At 37.5% G+C, this 13,022-nt stretch overlaps 2 protein-coding genes across 4 annotated transcripts in view; one reads left to right on the forward strand and one right to left on the reverse strand.

Annotated features, from left to right (window-relative positions):
* LOC124394507 (zona pellucida-like domain-containing protein 1) overlaps window positions 1-13,022 on the reverse strand; it is a 52,301-nt gene that overhangs the window by 15,903 nt on the left and 23,376 nt on the right. The gene's annotated exons all lie outside the window — the stretch shown is intronic.
* On the forward strand, window positions 1,367-12,275 carry laynb (layilin b). 3 transcript variants are annotated; one of them, XM_046862781.1, is made up of 7 exons: window positions 1,367-1,604; window positions 4,671-4,965; window positions 7,175-7,332; window positions 7,457-7,504; window positions 9,595-9,660; window positions 9,785-9,890; window positions 11,306-12,275. In XM_046862781.1, exons 1-7 carry the CDS (start codon window positions 1,529-1,531, stop codon window positions 11,574-11,576), a joined length of 1,020 nt encoding a protein of 339 aa, XP_046718737.1. In that variant the 5' UTR covers window positions 1,367-1,528; the 3' UTR covers window positions 11,577-12,275. The 3 variants fall into 3 exon arrangements, with proteins under 3 accessions (XP_046718737.1, XP_046718736.1, XP_046718738.1); XM_046862780.1 differs by having other exon boundaries at window positions 1,368-1,604; window positions 9,592-9,660; XM_046862782.1 differs by lacking the exon at window positions 9,595-9,660 and having other exon boundaries at window positions 1,368-1,604.

The raw sequence follows: 13,022 nt of genomic DNA on the forward strand, positions 1-13,022 counted from the left end.
CTGTTCACTCTGAGCACAAGTCACGAGACGTTTATGATTCACTTTACTGCTTTGATTCTTAATAATTGGCTATTAGGTGATTCAAAACAAGGTTTATTTCATTTGTTTGTTTTCACGATTCTTTAATTTCCAAACTGTTGGTATGATGCAGCTCATCATTGAACAACCAATAAATTAAGGACATTTCACACTATTACTGTCTCTATAAGCACATTATGTTAGAATTCTAACAATAAAGTACACATATGGTATTTCACAGTCAGGACAACAGGTCAAGCAGGGCAACAGTAAATACACTACATAAAACAAAGGAAATCAAATTCCCTTGCCTCCTCTATACAAAATTAAAGTCTACTCATATGATTATAGCATGGCTATAAGCTTATATTACTTGTTTATTTGTCATCCCCCCAAAGTATCATATTTTATCAGAGTCAATTGACTTTTCTGGATGTCAAAGCTATGTGTCGTTAATTTACCAGACTATATCTGTTATATTACAAATGCACGATTGGCTATCTATATATATGCTGTATATTTAAAACATGTCAAATCCAACAACAGCTGCATTCAAATGTCAAAATATAAATATGCACTTTCATCTAAAAGTTAAAAATCTCTATTGATGAGATGAAGTAAATATGAATGTGAAGATTATTCTATAATTTAGGAGCAATTTAAGAGAACGTGCAATCACAAATTGACGATCCAACAACCTTTGATTTGTAGCCCTCAGAAGCCAAATTGCAAAGGTTTAGAACATCTGTAATATAAATTTACTGTTGATCACATGTTGGTCGCTAATGGATTAATATATTAGGACATCGCTAAGAATCCAGAATCCAAGTTTCTATAATGGTTTGATCATTTAATAATATACACAAACACTAATGAAAACCGCTTTGTGATAGCTTTAATGGCTGATAGTTTGTACTGAAAAACTTTTTGTTCAGTGGGAATCTGAAAGGGACAATAATCCTGTAATCCATATACATTCATTTGTGGCACCAAGAGGAATTTTCTTCCAGCATTCCCATCTGGAGATTAAAAAAAGGCTTCAATTCTGCAAGTGTTCCTTCAACCACACAATTTCTAGGTCTTTTTTTTACTTTCATATCAGAATCAGAATCAGAATCCGGTTTATTGGACAAGTGTGTTGACACACACAAGGAATTTGGTTCCAGCCGTTAGTCCATATTGTTCTAGTATCCAGGAATTTTGGGAAAATTTAAAGAAATATGTACAAAATACTGTGTATTTAAGAAGACCATATCGTCATAAGGACTACATTTGAAAGGTAAATAAGAGGAAGGAGTGTATTCTCCTGCTGGTGTGCTGAAGTGGGCATACTTCTCCCACACTCTACACTACTTAGTATTCTAGTATGCAGTGCGGGAAATGAGGAGGTCTGCAGGACTTTTCTGCACCGTCACACTCTTCACTCTTTCTTCTTGTTGGACAGCGTGAAGGTGTGTTTGGACAAAAGTAGAGCGCCGAACTGCAGTCTGATGTCAAGAAATATGTGGACATGGAGTTCATGAAGCTGATCGGAACTGTTTTGGCTGTTTGTTGTCATCCAGGCTGCGCACTCAAAGGCTTCGCCAGTAAGTAAGCGGATGTGTTGTAGACCGTGTGTGTGTGTGTGTGTGTGTGCGCGCGCGCGTGGAAAAAGAACTACGCTCAATAGGCCTGTTCACACATCACGACTGTCATGTGAGAGTGCCCGGATGTTTTTCCACACAGTTGAAGGAAAAATAAAATGAACAGGGAAAAAAGTTTGTGCTGGGCTACATTGTAACTGAAAGTCCTCCAAAGTAACTTCACGTAGTCGTGGAGTAGAAGTTGTGTTTACAACGTGTGGGAGTGAAGTTCCCTTTACGGTTTGCTCAAGATTGGATTTGTATTTTATAAATCTTGAGGTCTATACTAACCCCTAAAATGTGTATCTCCTTCCATGTGCTCATGTGTACATTAATAACTACAGCTACAGCTTCCTTTGTGTAGAATTGTGGTATGGGAAAAAATGCACAGGCTTTTGGACATCACATAATGATGCCAGATGTTCTGGGAAAGGATTGATTTTGAATCCACTTTGATTTAATAATTGTACATCGATCTGATTTACTGATTGATTACCTCTAGGGTTGATTCTGAATCCATTCAGTACAGAAACGTGATTCCGAATCCAATCTGATTTCCTGAACAGATCAGCCATGAGATTGATTTTTGAATCTGATCTGTAAAGGAATTGATTGAGATACTGGGGTAATTTCCTAAACTCATCCCTCCATGGATTGATTCTGAATTCAGTCAGAACTAGCAAACTCTTCTAAATCCTATCTAAGTTCCTGGTCTGTTATGTACAGGAACCAGATCTGAATCTGACGTGACTATTTTGACACAATCGCTACACAATTTCTTTAAGGAGGCCATTCTGATTTGGATCTAGTTTGTTGATTCAATCTGTACTTGAACTGACCCTGACGCCGCTCCATTTTCTGATCTGATCTGATCTGCATAGGATGCGAATTTGAATCCGATTTCATTTCCTGTACTGTCATGTGAGGGTGCGAGGATGTTTTTCACACAGTTGAAGAAATGATCAGGAAAAAGGTTTTTCCTGTAAGATGTGCTATATTATAAGTCAAAGTCTTCCCAAGCAACTATAAGTAGTTGTGGAGTAGACGGTGTGTTTGTAACAAATGGGAATAAACTTTCCTTTAGGGTTCTCCTATAATTCAGTTGATATTTTATGAACTGTTTCCAAATAGGCAAAATAAATCCTGAGGTCTATACTAAACCCCAAAATAAAGCTCCTGCCAAGTGCTCATGTGTACTCTATTAACTACAGCTACAGCTTTCTTTGTGTAGAAAAGTTCACTTCACACATCAGGGTTAGGGTATAAATAATCTATTGCATGAAATAAAAACATACAATTGGGAAGATTAAGTTCATAATTAATGCACATGTTTTTGGACACCTCTTCATATAATGATGACCGATGATACTTAATCCGATCTAATTTCGATTTCTGTACCAAGGTTGATTCTGAATCCAATCTGAATTGCACAGGGATCAATCTGATTTAATGATCGATTTTCTCTAGAATTGATTCTAAATCCATTCGGTACAGAAATGTGATTCCCAATTTAATCTGATTTCCTAGCAGTTCTGGAATTGATATTTGTAAAGGAATTGATTGAGATACCTGGTTGATTTCCTTAATTGATACAGGAAACGCTTCCGAATCCTATTTAAGTTCCTGGTCCATTATGTACAGGAATCAGTCCTGAATCTGATCTTACTATTTTGCTACATTCTTTACAGAAGTCTGATCTAGTTTGTTGATCCAATGTGTACAGGAAGTGACTCCCAATTCCTGATCATATTTGCATAGAAAGTGATTTTGAATTCGATTTAATTTCCTGAACCGATCTGTAAATTGCTTTCTAGGCAGATCTTTTTAGGAAATGAGAGATGAGAAATCTAATGATCTGATCTCTAAAGAAACCAATTTTATATATATAATTTTAATTGATTTCTGATTTGTCCAGGAATGCTTTTAGTTTGCAAGGGATTTGGCATTGAGTTTATATTGAATCTATGTATATGCATTGTATTGTTCTATGATTCTGGTGTATACTATGGGCTTCAGTGAATACATGATTAGGGTTCTCCACACAACCTGGAAAACCTGGACGTTTAGACATTTTTTTGTTATGCAATCGTCCTGGAAAAAAAAAGAAAATAGATGAATGGCCCTATAAATAGTCAATGAGATCTCGCGCTACTGAAATAGCAGCATCTCAGGAGGAACTGTACACAAAATATTTGAATAAATCTTGGTTGAGTCATCCTAAAGTGTATTATTCTCTGAATGAATAATTCATAGTAGTTACTAAACAATTCACATTAAGATGACTCAAACAAAGTAAAAGGAATTGCAGGACCAGCTCATGTGAGTGTTTAAAGATGTTGGCAGATGTGAGTCATTTTAAGATTACTTTCCTTTGTGCAACAGATGTTATGTGTATAAGTCATGGGAAAAGATTTTCAACAAACAATCGAAAACAGCTGATATTTAAATTTTGTCTGCCTTTTCACTACAATTTTGACAACAGTCAAACTGTATATACACTATTTTGCCAAAGTATTGGGTCACCTGCTCATAAGTACAGTGATTTTTGAGCATTGCATTCCACATTTAGTCTCAATTTGCTCTTATAATTCCCTCCACTCCTCTGGGAAGATGTTCCACAAAATTTTGAAATGTGCTTATGGATATTTGTGGTCATCAGCCACAAGGGTATTAAAAAATGGCAGGTACTGATGTAGGTGAGGAGACCTGGGGTGCAGTCAGTGTTCCAATTTATCCCAAAGGTGTTCAGTAGGGATGAGATCAGAGCTCTATAGCAGACCACTCAAGATCTTCCTTTTAAAAGCATGTAAACCAGATCTTCAAGGAGCTCACTTTGTGCACAGGAGCATTTCCATGCTGGAACAGGTTTGAGTTTCCAAGTTCAAGTCAACGCAAAATTGTATTGTAACTGTTTGGAAAAGCACCACATAAAGCAGAAAAGGTCAGGTGACCCAATACTTTTGGCAATATAGTGTATGTCCTGCAATTATAAAACACTGGATATTTCTTTGTGAAAATTGTGCTGTTTAGGTCAGCGGATATGCCGTCGGGGTACTGAGAAGCCGTGCTATAAGATTGCTTACCACCAGGACAGCAGGTACAGGGTGAACTTTGAGGAAGCCAGGCGGGCGTGCAGGGACGATGACGGCGAGCTTCTGAGTATCGAAACAGAAAGCGAGCAGAGGCTAATGGAGATGTTCGTCCGAGGCGCTCCGGATGCTAGAGGTGACTTCTGGACCGGAATGCGAAGGAATCAAGGCAACAAAGAGTCTGCAAAGTGCTCATCACAGTATTACTGGCTAGATCACAGAAAGGCCACCTACAGGTATGAATTAAGCTGCATGCCTTACTTTTTAAGTCTAGAGCTGTCAGATCCATAGTCTGAGTACATCTGGGATTATTATTCAAAATCATTTTAAATAAACAGAAAATATTTAAAATAACTCAAATAAATGTTCAGTATCTTGAGCATTTATTGATCAAGATTCTGCACTGTTTTTATGTCCCGGCCTAAACATAAGCAACTTTGTGATATTTGTCATGTGAAAAAGCAAAACCAGATGCAAGTGCAGATGATGTAATTCTTTCAAAACACTAATTTCCATGAAATATAAAGCGTAACCTGAACTGTCAATTTCAATGATGGAGAGACAAAAGCAGGACAATGAGGAACACAGAATCTAGCGACACTAATGTTTAAGCCTATGACTAATAATAACATGGATGAGCAGTGGCTGATGATTTAAATTGTAATAAAATTTTAAAATAACATTGTCACTAGTACTTTTATCCTTTTGGACCCCAGTGTGTGGCCCAGGGTGTAGTCTATTAAAGGTTGTAATGAAATCCCATGGCGCAAATTAAAATTGTTTTGTGAAATATGATGGAATTGAAAGATTAAGGTCTCTGGTTTTCCACTAAGGGCAGAATAAAGCAATGCAGTCAGGACCATCAGCTCAGATACTGACATAATGCATGAATGATATACAGTATAATTAATTGTTTATTTATTTTTTTATTTTCTAGTACCATTTGCCAATGTTGACGTCTTTTATCCAAAGAACTCATTTTGATTCTGCTCACTTCAATATGATGGCCAATATTATATTCTGTTTTATGTAGATACCTGACATACACCATAAGCTCCACGAAAACAGTGTTGTGCTAAAATTTAGAAATCTTCCATTCACTTAAAAAATCTAAAATTATTTAGTAACCTGTAACGTTACAAATGACATGTAATGTGTAATGTAGCACATTAAACCTAAACGAGTTTGACACCCCTGGTGTAGCATGGTGGTAGGAGACGTAGGAGTAGTATGGACTTTGTATCTGAAGGTCATAAGTTCAAATCCCAGCCACACCAAGCTCCTACTCCTGGGGCCCTGAGCATGGCCTTTAACCCCACAGCTGCTCAGTTGTATGCATGAGATAAATGTATATCACTCTGCATAAGTGCAGCTGCCAAATGTACAGTATCTCGCAAAATATATATACTATAGAAATTAAACTTGGATATATTTTTATCAATGTGCGGCTTGTACAGCAGTACAGATTCACTGTCCTCTGAAAATAACTCAACATACAGCCATTATTGTTAAAATAGCTGGCAACAAACGTGAGTGCACCCTAAGTGAGAACAGCTGTATGTCATGTAACCATGCAAAGCCACGTGTCCCATTCATTATGCTCATGTTTTTGTCTACTTATACTGACCACTGGATGTTTCTATGTGGAGTTATTTTTAATAGAGGGTAAATATAACGTGTCTCCGGAAAGTATTCACAGCAGATATTTCTATAGTATTGTCCCTTAATGATTATTAATTAATAAATTATACTATAATGGTTGCTGAAATGTGAGAGGTGTACTCATTTTTGTGAGATACTGTAAATGTCCCTTAAAGGAGTAGTATACAATTATTAAGCCCTCTGCTGGCTCAAAGATGAACTGCATTTACAATGGATACATCCACAAGACTTCACTTTTTCCAAACTATTGCCAACTTCTCTGCTGAGACTATATGTACCCTCTGATTTGTTAGGAAGAATACTGGGAAGAGCTGAGCAGCTCTTTTCCAACTGCTGGTGTAAGGAAGTGTCCGCAAAAATAGAAGTCAACTAGTACTTTTTTCATGGTTAGATTGTGAGTCGGTTTTATAAAGTATACTATATGGATAAACGTTTGTGTTTCTGTTAGGGAAAGAACTAAATATGACTAGAAAGCAAAATAATCATCCTTGATGTTCCATTACTTTTGAAGGGGACTGTATATGTGATTTGTAACAATAAAATAAACAGATGTGACTTTGTCGGCTTGGTCTACTTATACTAGAAACCACAGTAACTTTAGGGACTTCAGATAAAAGTTTCAGACTTAAAACAATGCTCGCCCACAAACCAGAAATCCCAATGTGTTCTAGAGAATTGGGTGTTGAACACAAAGGAAACTTTATTTGAAGACACGATGGCTGGTGTAATTATCTTCTAGGAGCTTACAATAGCAGCAGTTATTCACTGTGTTGTCTATTGCAGGAACTGGATGTTGAATGAGCCTTCATGCGGTTTTGAACAGTGTGTGGCCCTGTACTACAGACCCGATGCTTCTGCTTCTCCGAAAGACCGCCATATGTTAAAATGGAGTGATATCGGATGCAACATCAAAAATAACTTCATATGCAAATATGCAGAAGGTGTGTTACTTGTTACACAGATATTAATTATATCAGGGGGTCCTCGAGCACCAGTCAAGACTATTAAGATATTCTATGAATTTATGTCAAAAAGATCCATTGTCCCTGTTTGTTTATCTTTTAGAAATATATCCGGTTTCTACTCCTGCTGGAAATTCCACTGCTCATTCAGGTAAAAACAAACAAAAAAAAAACAATTGTCAGAACTCAGTATGAATGGTCTATTGTTGTTATTTATTTTATTAATTTCTGCAATTGGAGTCAGTTAACCACAAAATCTAATCATCCCATCTTTAAAATATAGACCCTTTTGTATATTCCCGTGGTTTCCAAATTGTTTAAAATACAAGAAAATAGAACTGCACTGAATCAACACTGTGCCGCTGCTCCCTACCCACACCAAGGTTCAATGCAGTTATTTTTCTGTTCATTAGGTGTCATTCTCTGTCCAATTCTATTTGCCTTTTACCAAGTTTGTTGCATAGAAACAAAAAAACCTCAAAACGCGTCTCACAAACAATAAGCCTAGGTGTTTCCAAAACCTTTGACAAACACTGTACTTAAGTATTATTTTGTATCCTTTGGTAGCAAGTCAAAATCTCACAACTATAAGTAGGTATTGCTTATTTGTGAGTGATTCTACCTCTGAATAATGGTTGATTAAAATTGTTAAAATTTGAATTAAATTGTGCATAGTTTATCAAAACTAGCGGAGACTTAATGCTGCTTTCAGAATGGTTTAGTTCCTTTTAAAATTAAAACCACCAAAAGTTTTAAAGCAGCGAGTAATAAAATGTAGTAAAATTGACATTGACTTTTGATATTTTAGTGCATTTAAAACGAGCAGTTTTGTTTACTGTCCACTTTTCAATTTGTTTGAAACACTAGCTATCGTTTCATATTTTACTTCTATTTCAACCCTGGACAAACAAGGTAAAAAAATGCACCATGTGTGGGCAGGGACAAATTAACAATCAATAAAATTGAACGGAAAATAGAACCTTCGGGGAAATAGGTGTTGCAGTCGGGAAGACTTTGTGACCCATTATCAATAAGTAAAATTGCTTGCAAACATTCGAGAAGAATAAAAAACCTCCTCAATCATCGCTTCTGTTGTTGTACCCAAAGCATGTTTGTTTTCGCAGGTTCGAGCTTATCTATTTACTTATGCATTTGTCACACAGAGCACAGCTGCTTAACCAATGGCATAAACATTCACGTGGAAAACATTTTGCCGGTAGAGTGAGAACACCATTTGGAAATGGTTCATATATAATTAGCACCATTAAGATTTTATACAATTTATACCAACGTACTCTTTTGATGGATTACTGATTGATTTATATACAGTGCATGTTAATGTTACAATTAATAGAATTTACACTCGCCGTCCACACCTACATCATTTGTTCTAATCAGATCTCGTGGCAACTGTGCTGTGCATATATCATGCAGATACAGGTCAAGAGCTTCATTTAATGTTCTTATCAAGCATAAGAGTTTGAAACAAAAAACACATCTCTGTGGCTCTGTGGGCATGGCGTGGTTGTTTGTGCTAGAGTTCGATTTGAGTTTTGCACAGTGTGCATGCTGAAACAGCTTGTTGATGAGAGACATCAGAGGAGAATGACCTGTCATGTTTGAGCTGGCAGGTATTCTATAGTAACTCAAATAGGCACGCTTTAAATCGTGGTAAAAATAGAAGCATCTCAGCTTTCACAAAACATTGAGCCTGCAATAAAATGCTTGTAAAAGCAAAATACATCAGGTTCCATTCATATCATCCAAGTTTATTATAAGCACAGGTTTATGCTTTTTCCTGTAAAAGACAACTCTGTGTTTTTGTTTTTGTCAAATTCTCTGTAGAAACTGGTGTGTGTGTGTGTGTGTGTGTGTGTGTGTGTGTGTGTGTGTGTGTGTGTGTGTGTGAAAGTCTCAGATCATCCCTTTCTTAAATATTCAAGCCAGCCTGATACCTACATTTATACCACAGATAAAATAAAAGACCACCAGATCTTCTTTATTCTGACGTTCTTTGTGAACATTATCCAAAGTCCTTGACCTATATTCTCATTGGTTTTTGCATTGCGCTGCTGCCACATGATTGGTTGAACTGCATAAATGTGCAGATGTTCCTAGTGTTTAATGTGCATATTTAACACAACTGTATATAACAACATTTCACAACATCTAAATGAATGAGATCTAAAATGCACAAATATCTGTGTGTAATTGTTTCTTCATTTTCGACATTTCCAGCAGTAACTCTTAAGCAACATCCTATCACACTAAGTGATGAAATGATAAAGACAGGATTTTCTGAATCAGGTGATTTAGTTGATTTTAACATTGTTTTTATTTATTTTTTTATTTTTTTTATTTTTTTTCTGTATTGCCTGAATGAGTACTAGATAGTATTGCTGATGCAATTCTTTGCCGTTGTCTCTTCCAGATGAAACAATCAATGTTTCCTACATCCTCCTGGCTACTGTACCACTACTCCTTCTAATTATACTGGTGGTCTCTGGGATCCTCTGTTATAGAGTCATGACTAGGAAGTGAGTAAAAACTTCAAGACAATTTGTGTAACTTTTAGTTTACTGAGTGAGTACTGGCTGTAAGCCAAGTCAACTGAAGAAATCTTTAGATGGACATTTCTATAGTCTTCAAAAGATTTCTACTTCTTTCTGCAGTACCTAAATACGCACTCATCTTTTAAAAAAACCCATCAAACTATTTTCTCTTCCAACTGATAGTCGGTGTTCTAATGATTCCCACTTCATAGCACTTCTGTAAGTCATGCTGGATAAGAGTGTCCGCCAAATGCCATAAATATAAATGTAAATGTTGTGTGTAAAGGAAGCTCAATGGTTAAGGTGTTAATTTCTTATCAGAAGTTCTTACGGTTAAATCCCATTACCCCAACTGCCACTGCTGTGCCCTTTAGCATGGGACTTAACCGTAAATATTTATAAGTCGCTCTGGATAAGTGTTGAAGTCTCTGAAAAAAATTGGACGCCCACACTTTATGTAGCCCACTAGGGCCATGTTACCAGCATGAAATTGATTGGGCATGTTGTGGACCCAAAATGAGTCTCACTGGGGGCTCACACTACTTAATCTGAACCCCACACTCAGCCCATACTTTAGGATGGCACACTATGGCCCCATTTGGGCGCTATAATGTGGGCATTTCACACCAGTGATCCCACAAGAGACCTAAAGAGTGATGTTTTCTGGGCCTTTCCTTTGTGTTACATAAACAAATTAGAGAAATCAAGAGTCGTTGTGTGTAAGAGAAGGCCATCTTTAGCCCCAAAGCAGTGTGTAAAATACAGTAATACAGCTAACCTAACAGCCTCTGCTGTGGTGTGGAGAGGGAAAATCACTTAAGGACTCTAGTGACATAGGCCTGCTAGACATTTAGATAGCAGCGGGTATAGAATACTCAGAGGAGATAATGCTGAGGGAGGAAACCAACTCACTAGGGAGGATGAGATGCAAATGCTGCTTACAAAGTGGAGTGAGGTAATATCGACACACCAGCACAAGTTCCTACAGATAATATATATTGATTAGCATCTAATAGCTAGTGAGGCTAGTATTCAGAGCTGAAGGCCACCTTGAAGCTGGAGTTCTGTAGTGTTCCTTAGGATAATAGCTGCTCGTATTGTTTAAAGATATGATGAAAGATGGCTGTATTACTGTGGTTTTTATTATAAGCACTGAATGATATGTCACTTTGATTATTCTGTTTGGTGAGTTTAAATCAATCAATTTAGCTAGCTGTTTGCAGTGCTATACATGAATATAGAATATTTGAATTTGCTTTTATGTGCTTGCAGACCTTAATGCTCAAATGAAATATCATGGCTGAGTGGTGAGACGATACTGTACCATATATCCAGAAGTAGTTTCCCTGAAAATCTTTCATAGAGTTTTAAATGTAAGATTAATAACTATATCTTTTCAGGAGAAAGGAACAAAATGAAATCTACGCTGTGCCTGGTCAGTGGGTGTCTACCGGTGCCCTGAAAAACAGCCGGAGTCCAGCCCCCAAGTGCCGGAATGGGGCCCAGCTAGAATACATGAGCTCAGAAATCAACAAAACATTTAGTTCAACGGACTACGAGAACATTCCCACTAATGCAGCTGGATTTGTCACCAACGACATCTACGAGACCTGCCGCACTCCAGCTGCCGCAGAGGCAGGATGGGTGGATAATGACATTTATGGATACTGATCCTGTCCTGTACTGGGATCAAATATGAATGAATTTTTACCCACAGGGTTCGAGTTCATCACAACCATGTCTGTGCTTAGACTTTCATGTTATCTATAGTAACCCTATGTGAAAGGACATGGGGTCCTGGGGGTCCTGTGAAGTCTCATACTTATGGCGGACGGTAAGCACACTTCTCTGAAATGGGCAGTACAAAGAAACACAAAGGTGTCATCACTTCATAGCCATTTCCCTTTGTGCACGCTGGTATCCGCATAGAAGACGGTGCACACGGAAACTTTCACAATCATGCCCTGACCTTTCTGCTCATCCGAACATTATCCTGTCCTGTCTCTCCTATTGAGGTCCACTTTTGTTTTTCAGGCTCTGTTGATTCTGCCTTGGCATACCAGTTCAAAGGCACAAGAGCAGCAGTTTTGCTTAGCCTGGATATTTTAAAGTGCTAAAAAAGCATGCAAAAAGTGTAAAACTGTCAATGTTTTATTCTTTTCCTGTTGTGTTCGAAATGATATTGAAAGAAATATTGTCAATAATTCTGTCAACTCGTTTTTTTTTATCACAAATAAGATGAGGCTTTCCAAATTCAGGACTTCTGCACATATGTGGACATATATCCTATTGGTTATTTTAAATAACTTTTACACTATGATCAGTGTTTACCTTCTTAAAATTTAACAAGTCAGGCATCTTCATCATGAACAGTGTTTACAAGTATTATCTTTTTAAGAGAAAGACTTGTGGCAAACCTTTAATGATGCACTATTACACATACATACTGTATTCAGAAAGTTTTCAGACCTCCTCCATGTTTTTTTTTTTTTTTTAGCAGTGCCTGATTTCCTCCAGACATAACGTTTAGTATTGAGGCCAAAGAGTTCAATCTTGGGTTCACCAAACTAGAGAATCTTGTTCCACACAGCCTTCATTTGCCTGCTAGCACACTCCAAACAGGCTACTGTGGGTTTTGCTAGATGGTTGTCCTTTCACAACGTTGTCCCATCTCCACACAGGATCGCTTGTTCTCAGTCAGAGTGACCATCGGGTTCTTGGCCACCTCTCTTAGGCCCTTAGGCCCTTCTAATCCAATTGCTCAGTTTATCCACATGACCAGTTTTTGGAAGAGTTCTGGTTGTGCCACATTTCTTCGATCTGAGAATTACGGAGGCCAATGTGCTTTTCGAATCTGTAGTGCAGATCTTCAGATCTGTGTCTTGCAGCAATCCTGTCTCTGAGCTCTGCAGGTAGTTCCTTTGACCTTACGTTTTTGCTCTGATATGCATTGTGAGCTGTGAGACCTTTTAAAGAGAGGTGTGTGCCCTTCCAAATCATGTTCAATCAATAAACTTTTCCACAGGTAGACTCCAGTCAAGGTGAAGAAACATCTCAAAATCAATTAAGAGAATTGGGAGGTGCCTGAGCTCATTTTAAAGTGCAAAGGGTCTGAAT

The sequence above is a fragment of the Silurus meridionalis genome, chromosome 12, assembly GCF_014805685.1.
Source record: "Silurus meridionalis isolate SWU-2019-XX chromosome 12, ASM1480568v1, whole genome shotgun sequence".
Classification (NCBI taxonomy): domain Eukaryota; kingdom Metazoa; phylum Chordata; class Actinopteri; order Siluriformes; family Siluridae; genus Silurus; species Silurus meridionalis.